General features: G+C 41.3%; 3 protein-coding genes across 7 annotated transcripts; 1 reads left to right on the top strand and 2 right to left on the bottom strand.

Moving 5' to 3' along the window:
• Window positions 1-51: 51 nt before the first annotated feature.
• LOC110523925 (PR domain zinc finger protein 8-like) lies at window positions 52-18,044 on the top strand. 3 transcript variants are annotated; one of them, XM_036977640.1, is made up of 4 exons: window positions 52-169; window positions 15,487-15,684; window positions 15,855-16,080; window positions 16,286-18,044. In XM_036977640.1, the coding sequence occupies exons 1-4, from the start codon at window positions 152-154 to the stop codon at window positions 17,467-17,469; spliced, it is 1,626 nt and encodes a 541-aa protein (XP_036833535.1). In that variant the 5' UTR covers window positions 52-151; the 3' UTR covers window positions 17,470-18,044. The 3 variants fall into 3 exon arrangements, with proteins under 3 accessions (XP_036833535.1, XP_036833536.1, XP_021458752.2); XM_036977641.1 differs by lacking the exon at window positions 52-169 and adding an exon at window positions 14,468-14,594; XM_021603077.2 differs by lacking the exon at window positions 52-169 and adding an exon at window positions 15,220-15,363.
• Window positions 5,335-14,397, bottom strand: antxr2b (ANTXR cell adhesion molecule 2b). Of its 2 annotated transcripts, XM_036977644.1 has the most exons (18): window positions 14,057-14,397; window positions 13,854-13,981; window positions 13,532-13,603; window positions 12,906-12,977; window positions 12,599-12,680; window positions 12,404-12,508; window positions 12,231-12,299; window positions 11,635-11,715; window positions 11,484-11,544; window positions 11,270-11,365; window positions 10,745-10,814; window positions 9,893-9,971; window positions 9,614-9,709; window positions 9,414-9,473; window positions 9,217-9,312; window positions 7,760-7,936; window positions 7,574-7,654; window positions 5,335-5,770 (listed from the first exon to the last, which is right to left on the bottom strand). In XM_036977644.1, the coding sequence occupies exons 2-18, from the start codon at window positions 13,976-13,978 to the stop codon at window positions 5,732-5,734; spliced, it is 1,461 nt and encodes a 486-aa protein (XP_036833539.1). In that variant the 5' UTR covers window positions 13,979-13,981; window positions 14,057-14,397; the 3' UTR covers window positions 5,335-5,731. The 2 variants fall into 2 exon arrangements, with proteins under 2 accessions (XP_036833539.1, XP_036833538.1); XM_036977643.1 differs by having other exon boundaries at window positions 13,854-14,397.
• rasgef1bb (RasGEF domain family, member 1Bb) lies at window positions 17,859-27,877 on the bottom strand. 2 transcript variants are annotated; one of them, XM_036977646.1, is made up of 12 exons: window positions 27,587-27,877; window positions 25,396-25,605; window positions 24,814-24,936; window positions 24,407-24,544; window positions 23,109-23,324; window positions 22,813-22,887; window positions 20,222-20,314; window positions 19,942-20,044; window positions 19,537-19,808; window positions 19,170-19,293; window positions 18,777-18,849; window positions 17,859-18,620 (listed from the first exon to the last, which is right to left on the bottom strand). In XM_036977646.1, exons 2-12 carry the CDS (start codon window positions 25,585-25,587, stop codon window positions 18,590-18,592), a joined length of 1,440 nt encoding a protein of 479 aa, XP_036833541.1. In that variant the 5' UTR covers window positions 25,588-25,605; window positions 27,587-27,877; the 3' UTR covers window positions 17,859-18,589. The 2 variants fall into 2 exon arrangements, with proteins under 2 accessions (XP_036833541.1, XP_036833540.1); XM_036977645.1 differs by having other exon boundaries at window positions 25,396-25,593.

Below are 27,877 nucleotides of genomic sequence, written 5' to 3'. Positions count from 1 at the left end.
GGCCATATCTCCATGTTACAGCAGGTGTTTACGGGAAACAGATGGACCGCCTGTGCTTGATAGCTATCTAGCATGCTCCAAACACGTGTGTAGCAGAAGAAGGTCGCTGGAAACGTGTTGTCACTGACAAATACTGTCCGCTGCAACTGTGATGAATCTGGTTAAAACAGTGAGTTGTGTACAGTAAGTTTGCGTATTTATTTTTATTTGATATGAAAGTAAAGGGCTTTATGTCTCTAGAACCGTATCGCAATGGAGAATCGATTCACGTTTAGGTAGATGGAGTATTTGGCTGTTTAGGCTGCCAGCCTACCTCTGAATAACATATAAGTTTCTTGGACCTTAAGGAGTAAGGTAGGCTCCTTAAGAGTACATCTTGGGGTAGAGAAATATCAAAAACATTGTAAAAAGCCATCCACGGACCCACCACACACCATGCCAATCCCACCCCAACAACCAGTATATTTTCTGTATGTTTGACAAGTAGTATGAAGCTGTGGCTTTGAGTATTGCATCTCCATACTATGTAATGTATTCCCTGTGAATCTGGTGTTTTTTTCCCCACCCTGTTCAGAGAAATTAGTCAAAGAAGTCATTTGCATTATCTACCATAATGTAGTTTGAAAGTACCATGTTCTGACCACTAGATGTCACTGTTCATGCTGTTCAACATGTTTTCACTTTGTCATTATGGGGTATTGTGTGTAGATGGGTGGGAGAGAAAATATATTATTTAATACATTTTGAAATCAGGCTGTAACACAACAAAATGTGTAATGAGTCAAGTGGTATACATACTTCCTCAAGGCACTGTAAGCTACACTAAAGCTAACCTTAAGAAAAATATGGTTTACTTAACTGAATTTAATTTGAAAAGTAGTTCACTACATCCAAACTACTTAGTGGAAAATTATCATATCTAAATCTGAAATGTCAGACTACAAATTCCAGAACAGATGACTGAGTCAGATATGAACAGAATGTGTAATTTAGTCTGTTAAAAAACTACTGAGAATTAGGCACACAAAAAGTGTTTCAAATTTGGTTGAAATACCACCAAGCTACTGCAAAATGTAATTTAATTACTAGTTGAACAACATGTTGTTCACTACTTCCCAACACTGAATCTAATGCTAGAATATAGGTTTTATTCTAGGTCATCAAGCTATTCCAGATAGCAATAATAGTGTGACACACACAAAATGTATTGTCACATTTGTGTTTATGTATTGTTTCTTTGTATTGGGAAAGAATGCTTTTACTGAAATGTCAGTCCTCCAAGGTTTTGCCATTGCGAGGCACTTATACTACAGTTGGCCAATAGGGGGCAGTGAGACATGTTTGCTTCGCACTGGGATTATATGCAATTCTGCACCTGTATGTTATAATTGAGAGAACCTTGGAAAGGGAAGTAACGTTCTTCTGTGTTACATGTCAGTGAAGTGCAAAAATACACTGAATACCACAATATTGTTTTGTGACTTGCCTGTTGAAGTGAATGTAATGGTTTTGAACAATATAGTAATTGTATAACTTGGTACTAGACAGAAAACGCATGTATAGTGTAAAAGGAAATGATGGCGGTGCATCCCTTTGTTCTAGAAAACAACGAACTCCTGAAAATTTTTTAAAAAGTCACTCCTGATAATATATTAAGGGTTTAGATCATTTAATGTTGTAACTGATGTTTAAGAACTTTGTAATTGTTGTACTTTAAATGTTAGAAAATCGGTTAGCATTTGGCTAGCTGCGGTTAGCGTTTGGCTAGCTGCGGTTAGCCGTTTACTAGCTCCGGTCAGTTGGTTGCAAGCTTCGGTTAGCGCTATGCTAGCTTGTTCAAACATTTTCCAATAATTAGCATTCATGTCAGTTGAAATAGTCTTGTCTTTCTATTAGCCCTTACACTGGGTGGATGTATTTTTTTTTAGCATGGGTATTAAGTAAACTTCTATTGAGTTATACCAATCTTTAAAGGCTTTCATGTTTTGGAGTCTCTTATGGGGCTCTAGTGGGGAACAGTCAACTAACGTAAACTCGTACATCGCCTTGGTCCATACAATTGCCCTTATTTTAGCGCCCCAAAAACGCAATACTTCCAGATCAACTGTAATGTCAATAGCATTGTAAAGCACAATTTATCCCCGTTCCAACCAAATCAATTACATGACCTAAACGCTGCCCGTTTCTGCATAATTCAAGCAGGCAATGAGCCCCGTCGGGTCTTTAAAAAAATGGCGGGTGGGGAAGCGAAACTAATGCGTGATAGTGAGAAGGAGAGATGTCGTGTGGGAAAATAGCTTTTTTTCACTCGATCTGTCCAACTTATCACCTTATCGCCTCTAAAATGTAAATAAAACACTATAAAGAGTTTATATAATGTGTCATTACATACCTATTTGAAGGTTTGTGCCGAATTTGAATCGGTTTTAGGGCGGTGCTAAAGTGATTTTAGAAGTAAACAGCGGCTTTGAGAATGATGATCGCATGCAATGATGACGAAAAAAATTACTAGGTGTCCCCCCTTACCCCCCTCAGTCCATTTCTTGTTTTTTTAAAGGATAATAGAAGTGCTACACCTGGTGGAGAGAGATTGTAAGACAGAAATAGTTGCTTTATGCGTGCTGTATGTTATGACATGACACGTCAAGATGTAACGGAGGGTCAGTTTTTTCAACTTTTCTCCAATACTATAGAGCCATAACCATGTCGATCAACGCTTGAATAGAAACTTAGTTCACACCCCCGATTTTGACGTCAACACAGTCGCTACAATCCCATTAGTTTTCTTTGTAGGTTCGTTTGAATGTTGCGGTTGCGCACATTTGTATGGAATGGGGTGAGTTTACGTTACATAATTATAACCTAAACAGGTGAATTAAAGTTGAGAGTAAATGTGTTTTGGGTATAAATGTAAAGAATTTGAGGATTTAGAATGTCATATTTTTTATGTGTAAATTGATGTATGTTTGATATGTGAATGAACTAATATGTCAGGGATTTATGAGACATTATTAAATACACTTTGAAGAAAACGATAAATACAGTTTTCACTTGAGAGACTGTTGAATAAAATACTTCAGAACCTTTGAAAGAGAAGCCATGTTCTCCTGTTTCATAATTTATCCTGTATTACATTAACTATTTTCTGCTGCACCAGTCCCAAAACTGGGAACTGTAACAATAGCAAAGACTAACAAGAGGATCTGAAACTATGACTAATACAATTAGCAAGTCAACATGCTTTGTGTAATAGCTAGTTTATTGGATAAAATCAGATCTAAGTGATTGATCAAAACATACGCATTCCCCTCATAACACGAAATCGAACTTGAAATTTAGCCCGGGCATGCTAGCTGCCGATAGCTTTCATGCTAGAATGCAGAATTAATCATGCAGAGATAAAAATGTCCTTTTGTTGCATGCTATCGATGGCTACGAGGTGTCATCGACAGTACATAGTCCTTACTTTAATTTACTACTAAATTAATGACACTACTACACTATGCTCAGCTGGCTAGGCCAGCAGCTCATGCTAGCTAGTCCATTAACAAAACAAAAAAAATGCTCTGCCTCTTCTTTAAATGTTTTATTGGCAGACTACATCCAAAAAGGTGTATTGCCGCCACCTACTGGGTAGGGTAAAACTGAGATACTTTAACAAAAAAAAGATATGTTAATAATTAAAATGAAACAAAAGTCAATGTACTCCTTCACTTGGTCAAATGTACTCAGATCCCTACACAGGCTCTGGGGCCTGAGAGGGAGAAGCATCTTCAGACAGTATTCTACAAAGTTTCTGCCGTGAAATCCAGGAGATCCCAGAACCTTTTAGCCGCTTTCACAATTTCCAATTTCTTAGATGTTTTGTTTGTTTGTCCTGTACAATTAATCACTTGCACAATAAACAAAACAAAATCAACCTTCGCAATTAGTATTTCAGGATCTCTCAACTGACTGACATCCACAAACTGTTGGACATCATCCACTGCCATAGCTTCATCATCTGCTCGCTGCTTTGACAATTTTCACGGCTTCTGCGTAGGACACCTCAACAGCCCTGGTCGTTCCTACTTTGACCTCCTCCACCCTAACAGGGCACTACAGGAACAATTGCAACACTGTGCATCCTCACTGATTCAACAATGATATTCCGTTTTCAAAAACATGGCCAAACGTTTTACATTTATGACATTGAAGTGGCTTTTGTACATAATCTCACACCACATATCTCATATAACCCAGCTTTATACAGGTCAGGAGAACTTCATTAAACATCAATAACACAAAAAGTCTTTCCTCCTTCTTTTCCATTCACAGTGCGGGTTAAGCGACATAAATCAACTATTCTTGACATGTTCATCTTAAACTACGAAGCCTCCATATCCATATGATACATATGATACCGGTACCCTTCTCCGAAAACCATAACATTCCACTTCCCAGCCAAAAAAACATCCTTTCTCATGAATCGCACTCTAACAAGGAACATCTAACATTCCGAGGCTTATCTTGATTTACAACTGTAGCCCTTTTACAATAGCCCAATTCTCATGTTCCAGTATTCCACTATCTTCGCTCGGGCCAACAGAATCAAGCATTACTTCTGCCATTGCTCTCCCACCTCCCTGGCAGATTTCCGTGCACTATCAAAAACGCTGTTCTGAAATTACCACCGAGCTATAGGAAATTACAATTAGCCCTGTGACACGTGCCCAAAGAACCCCTCTCTGCACTTCAGAAACTGCCTGAATAAACTAGGAGTTCATGAACAGCAGTTAAAAGACTGCTGGGTCCAAAGATCTGATGAAAAACTTTTTTTGTGGCCCATATGAAAATGTTAATTATGGAAATGACCCAGATAGGCAAATGAATCATAGCATAAAACTGTAATGATGGCAAAAATGTCGATACAAAGTAGCTGATGAAAATATCGATTCAGCCTATAAGAAAATGTAGGAGTACTGTTTAATTGTTTAATATTAAAATGTGCAAATGTAGCTACATCATGTAAAATCAATTATTTTGGTTTTGGCATAGGATTTTGTCCATAGTTGTCTTGAGATCATTTTATGATATTCAAATAAACAATGTATCAAATTATAATTGTCTTATTTAGTCTTTCCCCCTAGAAATCTCTAGAAAATACAATTCTGATATGACATTCTCTCTTGAAAAAAAATATTTTTTAATGTATAATAACCATTAGGTCAAGGGATTAGATAAACAATGTAATATAATCACATTGTTTAGCATAAATTACATTAGCCTGTAGTTTTGGAATAATATTAACCCATAGTAATTTTAGTTGAAAGTGAAACCCTCAAACTTTCCATAGAATTTTGAAAAAGTATTTATTTACAACACCACATTTGGAACAACAGAGCTTAAATAAAAAAAAGACAAGCAAAATACACTTCATTCTTGATAAGAAAAGACACAAGGTGGCACTCAATAACACAGTTATCCTCTTACCACATGTTCTTTGATCTATGGTTACACATCAATTATATTAAATGAAACCGTGACATGAGGATTGTATGGCAAGTAAGCAAGTTAACATTATTGAATGCTGCAGGACACGTTTGTTTTATCCAAAAGACAAACCTGGATAAATAAATCTGACATAAAAACAAACAATAAATCCAAAGAGAGGCACATTGATGATGTTTAGGCACGTGGTCCATAGCCCTGTTCTCTCCATAGCCTCATAGTCCAAAGATTACTGTTTGACCTAATGACTGGGAACTCGGGTGAAATTCATACAGCGCCCCTGAACAAAACAAAAAAGGCAGTTCCTGTATTATTTACTTATTCCATTTAAACCTTTTACTTTAAGAGGTAAGTTATTGAGAACCCATTCTCTTGTACAAACAGCGACCAGTTAGACTTAAATGTATCTACCTTATTCTAGATTTCTGAAAATATACAGGATAGACCTTCCCTAACATATACTGCATTTCATTACAATTGTAACACCTCCCCACCCCCACCTCCATATCAGCCTAATTCTCATGAACAATGGTACATGGTATTAAATTGTTCATGCCTCACAGCTTGCCTCTTCCGTAGACGGTGCAGACTGCTCAGACCTGCTCTCCACTGGTATGAAGATTAGAACAAGCAACCATGTCAAACCAGCTCTCCTCAATATTATACTGGTAGTGTATGTACCCATTAGTCTCCACCATATATGGATTTATGTATCTCAGATAAATGAGGTACATCAGATACAAAATGAGCTCAAAAATGGAGTCCCTATATACGTGACATAGCATGGAAATTGTTTTGACAACACTGCATAGAGTTGACATTTACAATAATTGATCATAATTGAACTCAATTGAGGCAGCCGGCTTTGACTGTAATGGGTAAGGAGGAGATGGCGAATGGGCCGGCGAGTTGTCACGACATCATTATTAGCCAATCAAACTAATCAAGCGTAAGAGCATTACTGGCTGAACAGACAGCCACTCCCATTCTGTCAAGAAGGGAGCCACCATCATGAGCCCAGTCAGATAAGAGCAGGTACCAGCCCCCCTAAAACCATCCACCAGAAATCACAGCTAATATATCATCAAATACGTTTTAGGGAGTGTTTGCTTAAAACAGCAGACAATTGTGTACCTATGCCTTGATTCATAGGCTATATTGACAATTTATCCAAGAAATAGAACATTTATCAAATTCAGTACAGCAATTTACAACAGTAAATTCACATTAACACCAATTACAGAGGGTACCCACCCCCACCTTTCTCAGTAAAAAGATAATGGCCTGCGTCCCCCACCTCTGTTAATGAGAGGGCAATGTACGCCCAGTCCAGCGTCTTAATGAACGTGTAGTGCAGTACACCAACACAGTGTGACAGAGTACACAAACACAGTGTGACAGACAGGGAGGTTAAGAGGACAGAGGTCATACGCTGTCCCTCGTTTGTTCCATCCCTCCGTCCCCCCCATCCTCGTTTACATCCAGCCCTGCTCTGCTCGTTATCTTGTAGTGAGCTGTGACATGCCAGAGGCCTCACAGAGAATAATGGTGCTAATAGGCATTAGGGGGTCAGAGTCTCACAAACATAGACATCCATCCCTACTCTCTTCATCACTCATCTATACGATCTCTCCATCCCCCATCCCATATGGGTATGGGGGGGGGACAGTTAATGGCTAAAGTACCATCACTCATCTATAAGATCCCTCCATCCCCCATCCCATATGGGTATGGGGGGGACAGTTAATGGCTAAAGCTGTCACCTCCTCTCAGTGGACAGAGTGGTAACTGACCTGTCATGTCCTGCCGCTCCCTTACTGCCCCTCATCCCCTCTCCGCTGATGAGCCTGTCTGCTCGGACCACTAATGAGCTAGACAAAGTTACTAACGTGTGAACTGGGCAACATTGACTAAGCAGAAGAGAGATAGTTAAGTATGTCTCTTTCTCCCTTTCTTTCTTTGTTCATGAGTTTGTTGCAATCGGGGTTAGGGTCAATTCCATTTTCAGTCAATTTAGGAAAACAATTCAGAAAGTAAACGGGAAGTAAACTGATTGAGTACATTTTACAAGGGGGTGCCTTACCCTGTCCTGTGCTGTTGGTCTCAGGACAGCAACTCGATCATACTGTCGCCTGAGTAACGCCACCAGCGCATCAAAACGCCCCTAACAACAAAACAAGTGATGATAAGAGTCAACCTGTTGGTTTAATATACAAAACCAGTTACTGACAGCCATTGTCAATGTGGCTCTGAAAGCATGGTGACTTACCTTGATGGGTGTGTACCATTTGGACTGTTCTGGGGTGTGATAAGTAGGGGGTGGTCTCTGAGGCATTGGTTTTCTAATGATAGGTTCTTCCACCTCCTCCACCATTGTGACCACCGCATTCTTGGCTTTCTCGAGCCGTGCACCTTCCTCTGTGGAACCTTTCTCACCCCAACGAACCTAAGACACAGTTTACAGCAGGTTATTTCACATTTTATACAGTTTATATTCGTTTAGCACAAAATAACCATTCAGAACTTTAGAGTAACTAACACCACTCAAAATAAAGTGACGCAGCTTGCTGTCAAGATATAGTACAGCCCAAATAGAAAAATTAATTATAGTTCAATGGGGAAATACTCATTCAGACATACATTGTATCACAATTCCAGTGGGTCAGAAGTTTACGTACACTAAGTTGACTGACTTTAAACAGCTTGGAAAAGTCCAGAAAATAATTTCATGGCTTTAGAAGCTTCTGATAGGCTAATTTAAATAATTTGAGTCAATTGGAGGTGTACCTGTGGCTGTATTTCAAGGCCTACCTTCAAACTCTGTGGCTCTTTGCTTGACATCATGGGAAAATCAAAAGAAATCAGCCAAGACCTTAGGAAAATAAATTTAGACCTCCACAAGTCTGGTTCATCCTTGGGAGCAATTTCCAAACACCTGAAGGTACCACGTTCATCTGTACAAACAATAGTACGCAAGTATAATCGTTGTTTGGAGGAAAAGGGGGGATGTTTGCAAGCCAAAGAACACCACCCCAACCGTGAAGCACGGGGATGGCAGCATCATGTTGTGGGGGTGCTTTGCTGCAGGAGGTACTGGTGCACTTCACAAAATAGATGGCATCATGAGGGCGGAAAATTATGTGAATATATTGAAGCAACATCTCAAGACATCAGTCAGGAAGTTAAAGCTTGGTCGCAAATGGGTCTTCCAAATAGACAATTACCCCAAGCATACTTCCAAAGTTGTGGCAAAATGGCTTAAGGACAACAAAGTCAAGGTATTGGAGTGGCCATCACAAAGCCCTGGCCTCAATCCTATAAAAAAATTGTGGGCAGAACTGAAAAAGCGTGTGAGCAAGGAGGCCAACAAAAATGACTAAGTTACAACAGCTCTGTCAGGAGGAATGGGCCAAAATTCACCCACATTTTTGTGGGAAGCTTGTTGAAGGCTACCCAAAACGTTTGACCCAAGTTAAACAATTTAAAGGCAATGCTACCAAATACTAATTGAGTGTATGTAAACTTCTGACCCACTGAGAATGTGATGAAAGAAATAAAAGTTGAAATAAATCATTCTCTCTACTATTATTCTGACATTTCACATTCTTAAAATAAAGTGGTGATCCTAACTGACCTAAGACTAGGATTAAATGTCAGGAATTGTGGAAAAACTGAGTTTAAATGTATGTTGTTATGGTGTATGTAAACTTCCAACTTCAACTGTACCTCCATGCGTTTCATTCCTCCGATACCTCTTCCCCCATAGTAAGATGCATCCACCATGGGCCACTTCCTCTTGGGTAGAGGGTCCACCTCTGGTTCCTGTAGTGGAGGAGGGAGTTCAGGGCATTAAAGTTACTCTACAATGGTGTGACGAACACTTGGCACTTCTAAGAACAGTTCCATAGAATCTAAGCACTCACAGGTACTGGAGGAGGCGGGAGGGGAGGAGGGGGGCGACGGGGAGGGGGGTCCTTGATCACCTGTAGCATGTACAGTAGAAAACAGTCAGCAGTTATACAACAATGAATTACTATGTACTGACATCTCAATCTACAACTGTATTATCATACTCTCTCCCTGCCTTACTACCGGAAAATACAGTCGGTCCTGGAGGACTCACAATAGTGCAGCAGAGTGGCCAGAACCACCACAGCAGAGCCAGAGCCAGCAGCAGGAGTAGAACTAAGATCAGGACCAGCACCACTGTCCCATCAGACTGTAACAGGAGACAATGTAAAACAAAGCAGCCCACGAAACAGACTTTATCAGATGATGTGCGACTTCATATCTAACGCTATATCACAGACTTCCTCAGACTAGACTTTGGTGGACTCTATGTAAGTAGAATGAGGTTTGTTTTGTTCTGAGTGTTGGTGTGACCTGTGACACCGATACTCACACAAGTTGTAGCGTAGATAGTGAACGGGCTTGAGATGTAGGACTGTCCGTTGTTCAAGCTGATCAGCACATCTATCGATCTATCGTGAGGGAAAAGAAAATCCAGCACAATTCTATATTATTGCTTCACGCATGAATGTGTGTGTGTGTGTGTGTGTGTGTGTGCGCGTGTGTGTGTGCGTGTGTGTGCGCGTGTGTGTGTGTGTGTGTGTGTGTGTGTGTGTGCGTGCGTGTGTGTGTGAGAGACAGAAAGAGGGAGGGCGAGAGAGAGAGATACTAACAAAGTAGGTCAAACTTCATTTAAGTATCGGTCTGGCAGACCAACTGTCGAAATGCCAAGGCACTGTGCCACAGCAAATAGGCATGCTGGTGGACAGGGTAAAAACTAACACCGGGTCACAAAGTCTAACATATCATATCTTCCTCGAAGCTGTTTTAATGATATTGTGCCAAACCATTTTGGTGTGTCTCACCACTACACATCGGTTCAGCTTATTCGGTCACATTTGATGAAGAAACCAGGCAGTCCCGTAATGGATTAGGGATGAACAGCTGCCATTCTCCAGTCACCACCAGGCTTTCATTATATTTTTATATCATTTGATGTTGTTTCCTTTGCTTTTTATAAAGCGATGAACACCTGTTACCCGTCGAACCCACTACCCACCCTGAATGGAAGTGTGTGTAGTCGCTGACTGTGGAGAGTCTGGGTTGCTGTGTGGTTCAGCTCTCACGGCAACCAACCAACAGCATGACATTCCTTTGATCTGACCAACTGCGCGCGCTCAGTAGCTCACTGGCCATTTATGGATAGAGGAAGTTCGAAGAGGAGAGAACGGAGTGCAGCACTTACTGTCCGACTTCATGCAGCACTGGTGCTGGACACAACAAATAGCCATCCTGCACCACATTGGGCCTCTCATCTGGGGGGGAGGGGAGAGAGAGAGCGCACTGGGTGAGCTCAATGCCCTCTCAGTGAAGAGACTTTGTGTGTTGTGTTCTATATTAAGCAATAAGACAGATACCAGCTCCATGTACTCAGCTAGCTGCCTAATGTTCACTGACCCTACTAAATAAGACACTGTTCTGTTCTCTCTGAAACACAACATTCACTCCACGCCCTCAGTACTTCATTAGCGTGGTTACTTCATGGGGACGTTTAGTAGACTAGCATCCTGAGCAACAGGATTGAAGTGCACTGTTGGGTGTACAGCTACAAAACAACGGTGGCATCTGGTAAACAGGAATGAATGTAGTATGAACACGCGCTTGGGGGGAGGGGGGGGGGGTTATTGTCAATCTGCAGTCTTACAGTACGTAGGTGTGTCAATGTTGGAATGCAGAATGTGATGCATTATGGAGCTTGGGGTATACTAACTGTATGTCTTCTGGTTGACAGTGAGAACGCAGATCACTCCATCCTGGCTCCTGCCACGGGTAAAGTCATATCCTCTCAGGACGATGTTGAAAGATTCTACAATTTTATAGAGGGGCACAATGTCAGGATGATTTTCAGGCACAAACAAATAACAGTGTTACCCAATAATAGTATTGGTATCGGTATATCAACAAACTCCAGCTTTGTAACGTACCATTTACGCAAACACTAGTGGGCTCTATCCTGAATATTTCTGTGCAGGACTGCTTCAAAATCTGTGAAAAATAGAAATAATGATAACGTTAATGACAAGGTATGTGTCTTAACGTTTATTTTTAGGTATTGTTGTATGTAATTATTCTGACCGAATTCACAATGCTTTTGAGTGCACGAAATCCAGCCAGCACTGGGAATACTTGGTCTTTGCTGTCTGCAATGTCAACAAGCTGTGGGTACAAGAGGAAAGCATATGATATCACACAACATCGGAAAGATTGTCTTCCCACATCTACGTACAACATAGCACTCGCTCTCCCACATTGTCTGAACACTACTCTCTCCCTCTGTTTTCTGTACATCTACAAGACAGCCATTTTCTCCCTCTGTTGATGTTTCTCCGGTCTGGTTTCAAAGGCTGATCTAATGTAATGAAACCATAAGAGGAAGCAGGCTGGCACGATCCAATTAGATGATTAGAGTACAACTAAACTTCCTGTCCAGACTGCTAACGCTCTCTAAGACAGGCAGACGATCAAGTCATAAAACGGGTACGCTCATTTTTCTTCCAATTTTATGGTACCCATTAGTAGCTCCAGTATGGATTCACTTTGGCAGTGTTCAGAGATTTCAATGTAAACAAAATAGTGTATTGCAGTGTGTGTATTTCATGTGTGCTTTATGCAGCCTTCAATTGATAGAAAGGCGAGAGCACTGCATGAAACAGATCCCTAAAAACACTCACCTGGCTCTCATCAAAGTCTTTCACACCAACACAGTACACTCGAGCACCAAACTCCCTGGCGGTGTTTGCCTTCAACAAAGAGAGAGGAAAATAGCTGTGTACCAGTCAGAGGTCAAAGCACTTCCAGCAAGTACTATTTTGTTCCTCATCACTGTTTAGTATAATGGTATTACCTCCTTTACGGTCAGTTCATAAGGATAGACTTCCAGTTTCCCATCAGTCAGAGCTATGATAATACTGGATGACCGTGTGACCTGGGCCTTCATCTGCTCTGAGGCCTACATAGGGGAAGCCATGTTTTAATGTACAACAAAAACAGTCCAACAACAAACAAAAATATAGAATAGATTCAAATAGAAAATGCTTACCGACTTCATGCCTTCGTGCATGTATGTTTCACCAGCCGGTCTGATTTTGCTTAACTTTTTCAAGCCTTCATCTATTTCATATCTACAAAGAGATTCTATCTGAGAAATGATGTTAATTGCCTGATGTGTGTGTATGTGTGTGTGTGTGTGTGAGGGAGAGAGAGCAAGAGAAAGAGAGAAATAGAGAGAGGAGGGAGAAAGAGAGGAGAGAGAGGATAGAAAGTAAGAGCGAGAGAGAGAGAGGAGAGGGAAAGAGAGAGAGAGATGCTTAGTACTGTGACAAGTGAGAGTGTGTGTGTGTCTGTACCTGTCTCCAGTTAGTGGTAGAATCACCTCTGCTCTAGATGAGAAAACTATGTAGGAAACCCTCATCCTAGGACTAAAACAAACCGAAAAACACCAAGGAATGGGATCAAACACCAAAAAGTTACTGGTCATTTTGGATTTAAAAGACTTCACTTACAGTATGCCAACTTATCCCTCCCTACACCCTTTGGAGCTAACCCTTTTCTCTCCTAAATTACAATTATGCACAGTTGTTACCACAACCAGCTGTTTCAGACAACTGTTCTGGAGTTAAATTTAGTACCCCACTATTAAGTTTTAAAATAATCCCACAAACTGTATCCAAGTGTTCGGTGGAGCTACATTTGATCAAATGCCTATTGGCTACTGCTTGAAAAGAATTTGCCCCACTTTCACATGAGTGTGTTAACTGTGTTAACTACTGACTTGATTCCTCACTGTGTAAATATCCTATGTCCTTGGTAAATCATTATTTGACTAAAAGGGGCCCATTCTTCTGTTTCATGATTCAGATTGTAAAGTTAGCCATAGTTTTGATGGACAGTGATGTACAGTGTTCAAGACAAGTTGCTCATTTCACCTTGTACACAGAGCTTGGAACCTGAGAGTATGACTTTATTCACTTACCTCACAAAGCGGTTGGTGAGCTGCTCCACAAACTCATAGATCTCTCCCCAGTTATCATGCACACTCCCAGACCTGTAAAGCAGTCAGAAACACTCCCTGAACCAGAACCAAACAACCCCTTACAAGGACTAGACAGACTGAAATAGAACTCGGGTCATTTAAATAGTATTTACAGGAGTATTTTACATACAAAGCGTGATAAGAAAACGCTTGACTAGTGCAATTTGACACCTGATAGATTCTATAGAATCGTTTTGATTCAAGTTACGTTACCATATCAATTACATCTTGCATGTAGTCTGTAGGCTATAACGTTACTTACCTGTCTAAAACGAAATAAATATCAAAAGCTCCATGGCAAGATGCCTCTTCGGTATTACAAAATAATGTGTTTAGGCCTATAAGAAAGGTAAGCAGGAGTGCAGTCCACTGTCCGTTGATGATCATTGCCTTGATAAAAAAAAAAAATCCTCATTGAGTTTGCACATCGTACTGTACCACTGACTAGAGTATAGACTACCTTACATGCGCTTTCTTCGTCTGGATGAAACAGTACTCGAGACTGATTCCTGATTTTCCAACGATAAAATCGAAAATAAACTAACATCACATTTACGCGGCATGTTACTTTGTAAATACTATGTATCGTCCTTGCCACTTGTGGGTAACCTATTTAATTTTCTGAATTGAGAGAATAAAATGATTTGGGGCGTGTCTCCTAGAGAATTACCGCTGATACTGTGACAGTACCGTTTCATCTGAAGTGAGCATGCGCAAGAGAGTCGAACTAACGCACAAGCGCGCCTTTGAACCCTATTGTACCCTAGTCTCACAGAGTTTCCCAAACTCTTCCTGGACCCTTCCCTCCTGCGCGCACGTTTTGGTTTTAGCTCTAGCGTTACACAATTGATTCAAATAACCAACTAATCGACAAGCTTTGATTATTGAATCAGCTGTGCAGTGCTAGGGCAAAACCAAAATGTGCACATAGGGGGGGACGCGAGGACCGAGTCTGGAAATCCCTGTAACTACACCACCAGCACAGTGGGCGGGGAGACAGCAGGTGACACAATATTTTGTTTAATATGAATATTTATACTATTTCAGTTCGACAACCAAACTTTATTGGGGTTTGACATACAATGAATTATAGCCAAAACCATAGAAAAACGTGGATTTTACTTTTAATTAAGCAGACTGAAATAAAAAATATTGTTTTGTTTGAAAACTTAAATTCGACAGATTCTGGTGTCCTTGTCATTGTGGACGTGACAAAAAATGTGGAATTTGCTCAATAGGCTACTGTGTGGAGTGAATTGCATCACTGTAAACCCATCAATGAGCCAAGGTTTATCTGTCGCCCGAGGAGGATACAGAAAAGTGCATCACTCCATTTACTCGACACACACTCACGTTTATCGTGTGGCCGCGGGGCATGCTTGCACACCAGAACATGACCCGCCGTCACCTAAATCCACTATTTACCAAATGTCATGAATTCAATATCCAATTGAAATTGGCTTCTACTGTACATGCACTGTCTGGCCCCTGATACCCATGACCTCTTTAGACTGTTCATCCATGCACCGACACTTTCTGATTGTCCGAGATCATTAATGTCACCCATCTAACAAGAGGATAAAGGAGGGGCGGAGAATTGTCAAATCTCGTTGTGCAGATTAGATTAGACTATAAAACCAGCTCCTCCAGTCGACCAGTCCCATGGCATGTATTGGTGGGCATCTACAAGGCACAATACACTGTATAACACAAGCAGGGATAGTGCAAATAAGATAAGCGCAGATCTTACCACCAGTCAGCTGTTTGCAATGGTAAGTAATTGTTTTGGATTTAGAGCGTTTTTACACACGTTTTTGGGGGTCATTATTCAAACAAATGATTTATTCTTAATTGTCAGCCTAATGATATGAATTCTGATGTTATCTGGTTCTCAGGAGATCCTGGAGGCGAGGGCGGCGCAAATTGCGCAACGATGGATAACTGACATTTTTACGCGCGTCCACACCACCTGCGACGTTCCCGAACACGCAGTTTTTGGACCATGTGAGCTGAATCACACCTCTGTTTATGACAGCATCGCCTTCATCGCTCTCAAGTCTATGGACAGAAGATCGGCACCATACATTTTAAGGGTGAGAACATGCACTTAAATCCATGCGCTCTAAACGAATGTGTTCTAAACGTTTGGCTGGGGGCAGTTTCTCATGCCCGAATAAATGTCTAAAATGCATCGAAACTTTCAGTTGGCAAAATGCTGTGCTTGACATGTTTTTGTAAGACCGGTTTCTATTTGGCTACCCAGGTGGACACCTCAGCGCACAAAATGCCCACTGACGGCCCGATGTGGCTGCGGCTCGTCCAGTCAGCCCGGAGCAGCGAGGAACAGAACCTAGAGGCCTATGTGAAGAACGGACAATTGTTCTTTAGAGCCCTCAGGACGATCCAGATGGATGAGGAGCTTTTGGTGTGGTATGGGAAAGACCTTGCCAAGCTTCTTCTACTGAACCCACTGCAGATGCAAAGCAAAGGTATACATACTCTATGAATGTGTATTACAATATATTATTCATAGCCATTTTTATGATTTAACTATTGACACCAATTGAATATTAAACATTTAAAACTAGATTTCCTCAATATGTTTGTATAATTCAAAGAGTATTGGCAAAGGTTTATGTCATGCAATATTGGCAGAATAATGTGATATTAATCCATATTCATCTTTATAACCAGGTGCTGGTCCATACACATGTACAAACTGCAACCAGGGCTTTGAGTCTGAGTTCCCCTTCCTGGCACATTGGAGATTCCTTTGCACACAGAGACAACCAAACAGCCACACCACCAAACCTGGTCTAGACAACACCAACCATGTGAAACCTGACTCCCTTCCCGTTCCTGCCTTCAAACTGAGCCATCCAGAGACAAGTCCACAGGATGGAAAACCTGCAACAGACTTCCACAATCTAGCCAGGGATATGGAGAATAACAGTAATAAGACAGGCTTGTCTGGTACCAGGTGGGCAGGGAGCGCCCTCAAAAGGAAACACACGGAGGAGAGTTGGAATGGCCCACAGCCTCTAGTCATAAAGCAGGAACCACTGTACTGTACTTTGAACTTAAACCAACAACCGAGCCCGGTCACCTGTCACCTGCCCACCAATATAATAAGGAGCACCTTTACTAAAGACAGAACCGCTCAACTAAAACCACAACTGAAGACCTCAGGGCCAGAAGACATTAGATCCAACCCACAGAACCAGAGCATTCAGCCCAGAAGTGGCCCAGCAGTGGAGCAGAGTGACTCAAAGAAGAAGACTCTGAAAGACACTCTGTCTCGATCTCCATCCCGCTCTGAGGAAACCTCCACTGACTCTCCTCCTGTCACCTCTGCCTTCAACCAAGTCTCTGTCTCGGAGAACAGGAGAAGTGCCTTCTCCCAGCCCCCACGCTCTGTTCCACTTCCCCAGACTACCCCCCTGCCTGAGAGGGCTAAAATCTCCATTACCACCCCCTCTACTGCCCTCCACAGACCTGTGCTGGTCCAGGGTGTTTTGAAACAGAGGCACCCTCTCTATAGCCCAGCAGCTCTCTGGCCCTGGACCCCAGGGAGATCCCTGCAGGTTCCGATCCCCCCCTCCCCGGTGCTCCTGTCCCCTTCCGTCTCACGACTCTCGCCCCTCTGCCTGCCGGCTCAGAACTGGTGTGCCAAATGCAACATTTCCTTCCGCCTGACTTCAGACCTGGTGCAGCATATGAGGTCTCACCACAAGAGGGCGCTTGATGCCACAGGATCTGCGTGTGGGGTGAAACAACAGCATCACAGGGAGAGGGAAGAGAGGCTCAAGTGTTCCATCTGCAGCGAGGTCTTCAGACAACGTCATCACCTTGCACGTCACTTGACCTCTCATACATGAGTTCAGATCATTAGTAAGGTATAATATTCATATTGATAAAGATACTAATGGGGAACTAATTCAACACATGAAATAACTATTATGTAATTATTATAATGTACATTAACAATGCAATGACATTTTATTTGAAACATGAATGAGGCTGCTTACATGTACAGCATCATTTTTCCCCCTTAGAAATAGTTTAGATTTTCCTCTCAATTCAGTCAAATGTGACATTTTTAGTATGCTATTTATTTTCTTATTCTTTTACAATAAATTATTATTATTATTATTTTTTTTTACAATATTACAATATTTTCGGTGTGGATGTGACTTGATTGTAAGCTTAGTTGTGAACACTAGATGGCACTAGAGAAAAATTTAGAGGGACAGAACAAACAAAAAAACACGTTTAAATGTTCTTTATTTTCTTTTAAAATAAAAAATATACCTCTTATTTCACATAAGAACTTAACGTAGAGTACCCTGATAAGTAGCACATTGGGATGGGCAAACAATAAACACATATACACGATAAAAAAAGAAATAGTAAAAAAAGAATAGAATACATTAACATAAAACATTTATAAAAAGTAATAGCTGTAAGGTAAACCAATGCATGACAAAATGTTTAAAAAAAAATAGAGTTAACTATGCACCGCTTGGTATTCAGTCATATTTATATTCCTTTCACCAAAGATGAGATGAGTTTTGAGGTTTTGTTTTTTGTATCTTTAAAGATTCATCACATACATGTAAGTAATTCATTCCTAACATATGCAAAACACACTATTTATTAAGAACAATAACAGAAAAGAAATAGCTTACATTCTAAGAAGACGGAGCAAGCCAACCAGCAACAAGCTCATTTACACTATAGAAAGACTGCTTCAGAAGAGCATAGAAAATGATCGGTAACCATTACGACCCATTGGTATAAAATAAGAACTGTAAATACTGTGTGGGTAGACACGTTACAAATGAATCATCTTCAGTTCTTCAGCCATAGAGGGAGGCATCCTTTCTCTGAGTGCTTTGAACAGTTCTTCCTCCGCTCTTTCGAGTGCCCGTCGACCATGAGCCTCTTTAGCTGGGTTATAATAATCACCCAGACCAGTGTCCCACTCATGACCGTCACTCACCGATGCTCTCTATGCAAAAGGGATGACCTGCAACATAGGACACATAATACAATGTTTTGAAATACAAACAGTGCACCATGTATGTGCGCAAAATCCACACCAGGAACCGACTTGCCTAGTTAAATAAAAGTTCAGAATCCAAGTGTAAAGTTAGGTAAAAAAAAATAAAGTCAAGTTACACACCTGAGAGACCTGCGACTGTCCTTCTCCATGTGGTTCTCAGGACCTTCGCTCTCATAGGAGGCCAAGTGCAGCTCTGCAGAAGAGACAAAAAAAACATGACTATCCCCGAAGCCAATGCTATAAGATACAGTACTGATTATAGTAGGTTTTGCACTTTCATAGGAGAGTGGACTTTCATCATCCATTCATAATCTGTATCCTTTACTTAGACAGTACAGAATTTGAAAGGGAGGAGATAGAGCAGGAACTGTGGACAACAAACCCTGGTATCTGTGGTGAGTACACACGTGCAAACAGCCAGGGTCACGTGTGGGTACCATTAGACCACAGGCGCTGCACATTTCGTACTGTTCTAAATAATTGACACGTAATGTATCTGTGGACAGCACTCACCATCCTCGGTGAAGACTGGCGTGGTGACTAGGTACTGGAGAATCTTCCTGTCTCTCTCGAAGGGACACGTCACCTGGCGCCACACCAGGAACTCACTGACCTGCTTCGCCAAATCCCACAGTTTCTATAGAGAAACAGGAAATGAAAATTCATTGAAATTAAAAATAAATCGACAACCATGTGTTTTTCACCTGCTACTTAAACACTAAAGGCCAATTTCTTCGGCCCAGGTTGTTCTAGTCTGAAAAGCTATTTCAATGGAGATTCACCACTGAACATGCTTCTTGGCCGAGGGAAACCAGTTCATACAGTAATAGTCTTGTCATGATTAGCAATAATGCGTGTACTGTACATTACTCAGACTCACTTCAAAGTTGACATGACCGTTGGATAGCCGGCTGGCACATCCTTCATTGAGGAAGTAGATGTCCTTGATGAGAAGGCTGAAGAATGGAATGACTATCTTCTCCTGGTTGCTGTGTGCCGTGATGGATCTCTGGGTGGCTCCTCGCAGGGCAGTACGGTAGTTGCTGAAGTTACTGGAGGGGTCCATTTGGTGCTCCAGTATGTCAAACTTGTCTGTGTTGACTTTGCTCCAGGTCTTCTTCAGCCGAGACACAGGACTCATGTTCATCCCGGCTGTGGAGAGAGGAGAGCAGGGGTTAGGGATCAATTTCATTTCAAACGAACTGAAATTCCAATTCTAAGCATTCTATTGTAGAATTGAAAAAGAAGAGAAAAGAACATTCTAGAGCCCTGTATTGTAACTTACTGATGATTGCCATGAGTGAGTTGAAGTTGCCGATGTTGAAGCATTCTCTGGCCACGTCTATGAAGAACTCCAAGGCCCGAGCTCTGTGCTTCTTCTTTACTGGCTGGAAGGAAGAAAAACACAAAACCATTGGAACTGTGTGAGAAGGAAAGGATAACAGAAACAAGGGAGAGAGGGAAATAAGGTCGACGGAGAGAGAATTACAGTAGACGGGGAGAGAGAGAGAGAGGCAGAGAGAGAAAGCGGGAGACAGAAAGTGAGAAAGAAGGAGAGCACTCACCATACAGATTTCAGTGGCCACCAGGTAGCTGAGTCTGTTGAACCAAGCTACATAGGCCTCCAGGTTAGTGGTCTTGCGTTTTCTAAAGAAACTCTGAGGGGAAAGACAGGTCAAGGTTACTTTAATAAAACATTTTTAAAAATGATTGTCTAGTATGATATCCATGATGGATATGTTGGTGGAGCATTTCAATTAGTTCTGTTTCTTTTCTTGTAAACTATATCTGGGCTAGAGTTGTTTCTCCCAGTCTGTTCATGACTAGTTGTTGTGATGTACTCTGTTGATAATTCTTAATGGACTTACACAATGAAGTCAGCCACAACCCATTCAGTAGCCTCACCATAATTACTGACAGATGGTATCTTATGTAACCAGTGGAAGGTAGTGGACAATGTTATGTGGAAGGTAGTGGACAATGTTATATGGCATGTAGTGGACAATGTTATGTGGAAGGGAGTGGACAATGTTATGTGGAAGGTAGTGGACACTGTTATATGGCATGTAGTGGACAATGTTATGTGGAAGGTAGTGGACAATGTTATACGGCATGTAGTGGACAATGTTATGTGGAAGGTAGTGGACAATATTATGTGGACGGTAGTGGACACTGTTATATGGCATGTAGTGGACAATGTTATGTGGAAGGTAGTGGACACTGTTATATGGCATGTAGTGGACAATGTTATGTGGAAGGTAGTGGACACTGTTATATGGCATGTAGTGGACAATGTTATGTGGACGGTAGTGGACAATGTTATGTGGACGGTAGTGGACAATGTTATGTGGAAGGTAGAGGACAATGTTATGTGGAAGGTAGTGGACAATGTTATGTGGAAGGTAGTGGACAATGTTATGTGGAAGGTAGTGGACAATGTTATGTGGAAGGTAGAGGACAATGTTATGTGGAAGGTAGAGGACAATGTTATGTGGAAGGTAGTGGACAATGTTATGTGGAAGGTAGAGGACAATGTTATGTGGAAGGTAGTGGACAATGTTATGTGGAAGGTAGAGGACAAAGTTATATGGAAGGTAGAGGACAATGTTATGTGGAAGGTAGAGGACAATGTTATGTGGAAGGTAGTGGACAATGTTATGTGGACGGTAGTAGACAATGTTATGTGGAAGGTAGTGGACAATGTTATGTGGAAGGTAGTGGACAATGTTATGTGGAAGGTAGTGGACAATGTTATGTGGAAGGTAGTGGACAATGTTATGTGGAAGGTAGAGGACAATGTTATGTGGAAGGTAGAGGACAATGTTATGTGGAAGGTAGTGGACAATGTTATGTGGAAGGGAGTGGACAATGTTATGTGGACGGTAGTGGACAATGTTATGTGGAAGGTAGTGGACAATGTTATGTGGAAGGTAGTGGACAATGTTATGTGGAAGGTAGAGGACAATGTTATGTGGAAGGTAGTGGACAATGTTATGTGGACGGTAGTAGACAATGTTATGTGGAAGGTAGTGGACAATGTTATGTGGAAGGTAGTGGACAATGTTATGTGGAAGGTAGTGGACAATGTTATGTGGCATGTAGTGGACAATGTTATGTGGAAGGTAGTGGACAATGTTATGTGGACGGTAGTAGACAATGTTATGTGGAAGGTAGTGGACAATGTTATGTGGAAGGTAGTGGACAATGTTATGTGGAAGGTAGTGGACAATGTTATGTGGAAGGTAGAGGACAATGTTATGTGGAAGGTAGAGGACAATGTTATGTGGAAGGTAGTGGACAATGTTATGTGGAAGGTAGTGGACAATGTTATGTGGAAGGTAGAGGACAATGTTATGTGGAAGGTAGAGGACAATGTTATGTGGAAGGTAGTGGACAATGTTATGTGGAAGGTAGTGGACAATGTTATGTGGAAGGTAGAGGACAATGTTATGTGGCATGTAGTGGACAATGTTATGTGGAAGGTAGAGGACAATGTTATGTGGAAGGTAGAGGACAATGTTATGTGGCATGTAGTGGACAATGTTATGTGGAAGGTAGAGGACAATGTTATGTGGAAGGTAGAGGACAATGTTATGTGGCATGTAGTGGACAATGTTATGTGGAAGGTAGAGGACAATGTTATGTGGAAGGTAGAGGACAATGTTATGTGGCATGTAGTGGACAATGTTATGTGGAAGGTAGAGGACAATGTTATGTGGCATGTAGTGGACAATGTTATGTGGAAGGTAGAGGACAATGTTATGTGGAAGGGAGTGGACAATGTTATGTGGACGGTAGTGGACAATGTTATGTGGAAGGTAGAGGACAATGTTATGTGGAAGGTAGTGGACAATGTTATGTGGACGGTAGTAGACAATGTTATGTGGAAGGTAGAGGACAATGTTATGTGGAAGGTAGTGGACAATGTTATGTGGAAGGTAGAGGACAATGTTATGTGGAAGGTAGTGGACAATGTTATGTGGAAGGTAGTGGACAATGTTATGTGGAAGGTAGAGGACAATGTTATGTGGAAGGTAGTGGACAATGTTATGTGGAAGGTAGAGGACAATGTTATGTGGAAGGTAGTGGACAATGTTATGTGGAAGGTAGTGGACAATGTTATGTGGAAGGTAGTGGACAATGTTATGTGGCCTACCTTATGGTTGTCCAGGGGATCTTTCACACCAAAGGCTTGGATGAACTCTTCTGGTCCGATAAAACTCAATCTGTCCTAGAATTGGAAACGTAAGAATTGTAATAAGCAAATATTTCGAAAGCACTACTGTATTTCTAACAGTACGGTACTTTAATTGATCGATCACGGGTACTTTTAAATCAACACTAAATTCTAATGAATTTAGTGTTGAACCGGCCATTCAGTCTGAACTTCTCTGAACACCACATATTATGAATACAGTATACAGTACGGTCTACAGTATGTGCTCTCCTCACCAGTTCAATGTGCGTGAGCTGCTGGGCGAGAATAAAAGCATCGTCACTGATGCTCAGTACGTCACTCCTTTGTCCGTTGTGCTGTTTGGTCTTCAGAGCAGCGGGTCTCTCGGCTGCGGAGGCATTGAGTGTGGCGATAGCCTCCTCATACTGACCCAGGGCCGCCAACCTTCGGATTAACCGCTGAGTCATCTGCTGCATGGCCCTCCACGAGTACTGATGTAAAACAACATCGAGCGAGAGATCAATCTATGCATTGTATACAAGTGAATAGTTTATTTCCAAAATGCTATATCCACACATTTTTCACAGGTTTTTTTTCACCATCAGAAATGATTGCTTATGGGTACCTTAATGTGTGTGTAAAATATAACTATTTATAGATTTTAGATGTGTATGAAAATGTTTTTTATCCATTGTTTAGCTGGAACGGGATGTTCATGTCCTGTATATTTGACTGTGATCTGTGGTTGTCTCACATAGCTATCTTAAGATGAAGGCACTAACTGTAAGTCTCTGCATAACAGCATCTGCTAAATGACTCAAATGGCAAATGTTTCACCTACAAAATCTCATACTACTCATTTTAAATATTGATGTCACAAATGTATTATTTGAAAATGTAGTTATTTGATACATTTGATGTAGTTATTTGATACTTGTTACTTATTTCTCTGCGAGTCAGGGGGATATATAGCATTTAGCAAAAAACATGATTATTTGTCTATCTGAAATGAAACCATCAAGCGATAGATTTTAAACAAATACATTTATGTCATTGAACCCATGCCATGATTGGATAGTGAAAAAACACACCAATCACTTTCATAATTTCTTTTAAACAAACCCACATTTCTGAAAATGGATATATAGCGTTTTGGAAACAATCTTTAAGTACTGATATTAGAAAACATCAAGAGAGAGAGAGAAACCCATATCAAGGTATATTTGTGTCTGTGCTGATATAACGAGGAGGGCGCTGAGTTCATTATAGAAGTCTGCAACTTGTGAACTTGTTGTGGGTGTGTATTCTCACCATCCACGCCGATGTAAAACATATGAGCCATCTAACAGGCAACACATATTATGACGTAACGACAAGTGAACATAATAACACACCTAATGAAAAGACTAACAGCACAAGGCAACATGAACTCAGCGCCCTGTAGCTCAATATGTGATAAATAAAGGTGTCTGATGTCAAACGCAACCATAGCTGGTCAAATGAAATGTCTGGTGCCATGTCGACTGTCATCTCTAATGAGTCAGTTAGTCAGAGGTTATATAAGGGTACTGACCTCATCTCCTCTGGCCAGATGATGGCTCATCTCTTTCAGGCAGCGCATCATCCTCTCATCTCTGAAGTCATAGGGAAATGTCTCCGTCCACTCTGTCAGCAGCTGCACGATCTTTGGAGCGACGTCTCGTATTCTGATCTACAGACAGCAAGGAGAAAGACATGCCAGTGTTAGACAGACTGTAAAGAGGGGGTGTCCACTCCTGGTTGTTTAGAACTAGTGTGTGTGTGTGTGTGTGTGTGGGGGGGGGGGGGGGGGTGCATCTCTGTGTGTGTGTGTGTGGGGGGGGGGGGGGTGCATCTCTGTTTGTGTGTGTGTGGGTGGGTGCATCTCTGTGTGTGTGTGTGTGTGTGGGTGGGTGCGTCTCTGTTTGTGTGTGTGTGTGTGTGTGTGTGTGTGTTAGCTACCTTATCAAGCAGCAGGTCTCCAGATCTATGCTGCTCCACACACAGGTGACACACCCGAGACATGAGCTCATACGGGTTGAGGAAGAGGCGGGAACTCAGCAGGAAGGTGAAGACGTACGACCTCTGATGGAGAACAAGAAAAAAGATTGTTAACATCAACTCACGTTGTCGTCAACCCAACACCAACCCAGCACAATATGGCACATTTCCGCTGTTCAATGGTCATTTCAGTTAATGATATATACATTCTGAGTGAGTCTACCCATTTGTTCTTCAAGAATATAACGCATGGACAAAGTACACAACCCGAAATATAACCGTAGCCTATTTGGCATAACAGCTTGTATTACTCCCTTGTTTATGTTTTTGTTGTTGTCATTAGAGTCCCCCTGAGAGAGCATTTTGGACCAGAGATAACAACACACGTCAGAGTAGTAGTCCACTGTACAGTATACACATTTGTTCTTGAAGAATATAACAGTTAAGCCTTATGAGCTTAATTGTCTTCCCCTTTCATAACCCCCAAAAATGTTTGTATGATTCCATTGTTTATGTTTTTGTTGGACTAGAGATAAGACTCACGTCAGGGTAGTAGTCTACTGTGGGAACTAAGTGTTGTATTAGGGCCTCCAGGGAGCCTGAAACAAGACTGTTGTCATGGTAGCACATGTCCCCGTAGCTCGCTTCCATGGGCTGGTGGTATTTGTGGAGATTGTCGTTGTTGTTGTAAGGGCTGGGGCTGAACTTGCCAGCGTATGGTGTCGTGGGAGGCATATTGACCTGTTAAAGAGACTTAAAATGTAAAAACAATGTCAAACCTTTGTTCTTCCCTTAAACTCATAACTGGACACTTTATTTTTCATGGTTTCAACTGAATGTTATTTCCCCCAAGAAAGAGAGAGAGTGTGTGTGTGTGTGTGTGCGCATGTGTTTTAAAAAATATTTTTTTAAAAATGGAATTTATGTAATAACTACTGGAAGTGTGTGATAACTTACCCTAATGGTGTTAACCCACTACTGCTGACTCTAACTCTACTACATTCTGGTATAAGCCTGACTATGCCACTGTCTCATGTCCTTACTACTGCTGATTCTACTACATTCTGGTATAAGCCTGACTATGCCACTGTCTCATGTCCCTACTACTGCTGATTCTACTACATTCTGGTATAAGCCTGACTATGCCACTGTCTCATGTCCTTACTACTGCTGATTCTACTACATTCTGGTATAAGCCTGACTATGCCACTGTCTCATGTCCTTACTACTGCTGATTCTACTACATTCTGGTATAAGCCTGACTATGCCACTGTCTCATGTCCTTACTATTGCAGATTCTACTACATTCTGGTATAAGCCTGTTTATGCCACTGTCTCATTTACCCGCCATCCTGGCACATCCCCTTCCTCTCCCTGCTGGCTTCCTTAAAACTGTTAAGAGATTAAAGGTACTTTATTCTCTAGTCTGGACAGACAGAGAGGCCACATTAATGATGGTGACCTGCTATAACAGGAGCTGATGATCTACCCGGCGATAGACGTTTTCAAGCAATCCCCCCCCCCCCCCCCCCCCCCCCCCCCCCCCCCACCAAGTAAAGCTCGGGCCTACTAAAGCCTTCTACATTTGAATGAAACTGACATTCTCTGACTGACCAACAGGCTGACACTACACCACAGCCTGACGGGGGGGATGAAAATGGATCATAAGGGTTAAGTGGAAACAGATAAGAACTATCTATCTATCTAACTATCTATCTGATAGAGAAGCAACTATACCAGAGTTATGAAATAAAACAGCTATACTATGCTGTATCCATCTTGGAAATATAAGAGTGGATGCTGTTTATAAGACGGAAGGAATAATAAACCTCATGTCCCACCCTGTTTTGCCTGTTCCATAGCCTAGAAAAAAAAGAACTGAACATCTGATAGAGAAGCAAATACGGTCATAAAATAAGATGGGTGTTGTTTCTAAGAAATCTCATTCCCACACATATCCCCACCCTGTTTGTCTGTTCCCCAGTCTACTGTAACCATCTATCTGTAGCCCAGACAGGGTAAACACAGCCCAACCCACACCCCCTGGCACAGTTTATTACTCTTGACTCATGCACTCTTATTATGAGAATAGAACTCTGCTGGGTTGAACCACACTCAGTCATAACACTGGTGAGTAATGAAGGCTAATGCATGCCAGACAAGTAGTTATATAGACCATGCTGCAGACTAGAGCAAAAACAATAACACAGTTAAAGTCTATTTAAAGTTTCACATCACATTAAATTATATCCGATATGAGTGTCTGGGATTGCTAAAGGTGATTATGGAAATATTTTGTTGTTGGTAAAAGTTTAGATCTGTCATCATTAAGTAAAGGTTAAGATCTGTCATCATGAAATTGTTTTTGCCTTCACTCAAAGCGCAACCCTCAAAGCCCTGTCATTTATAGGTCAAATGCATTACATAACACTTTTGTTTTGAACGTTTCACATTCCCAGAATGTTTCCTTGTTACAAATAATCAGGCTCACAGTGAACATACAGATCTTAACATACAGTTCGCTACAGTAGGGAAATAATCCTGCAGCAACAGGAAATGTGAATTATTATGTGGATTATAATTCATCAACATTTTGACAATTTTCGTTAGGGCACTTTAAAGTGGAAATTACAAACTTTAGAAGCCGTTATAAACCATGAATACACTACAAATTCACAGAAACAAAAAAGAGTGATCAAATTAAGATCCTACATCTGTATTGTGATCAACTTACCCCAACTGGGAAAAAAAAATCGAATTGTAACAGTATAAACACTATTTGTATCTAATAAAAAGATTCCACGTTTTTGGAAAATAAAAGCAGATGAAAGACAATAATCCTTCAAAAATTATCCTTGGAAATAAGTGCAAAATGCACACAAATAATAACGATCAGTGTTTTCGGAACATGAAATTCCTATTCGTAAAGTCCATCCATTGTGTCTGCACGATCCTTTGAATGAGAAGTCATTAGAAACCGCGACCACGACCACGACCATCCGTATTCAAATGACTTGCAAGAAAG

The sequence above is a fragment of the Oncorhynchus mykiss genome, chromosome 5 (genome assembly GCF_013265735.2).
Source record: "Oncorhynchus mykiss isolate Arlee chromosome 5, USDA_OmykA_1.1, whole genome shotgun sequence".
Taxonomy (NCBI): Eukaryota; Metazoa; Chordata; class Actinopteri; order Salmoniformes; family Salmonidae; genus Oncorhynchus; species Oncorhynchus mykiss.
Note: the sequence above shows the minus strand (reverse complement) of the source record. Positions and strands in the feature narration are given on the sequence as shown.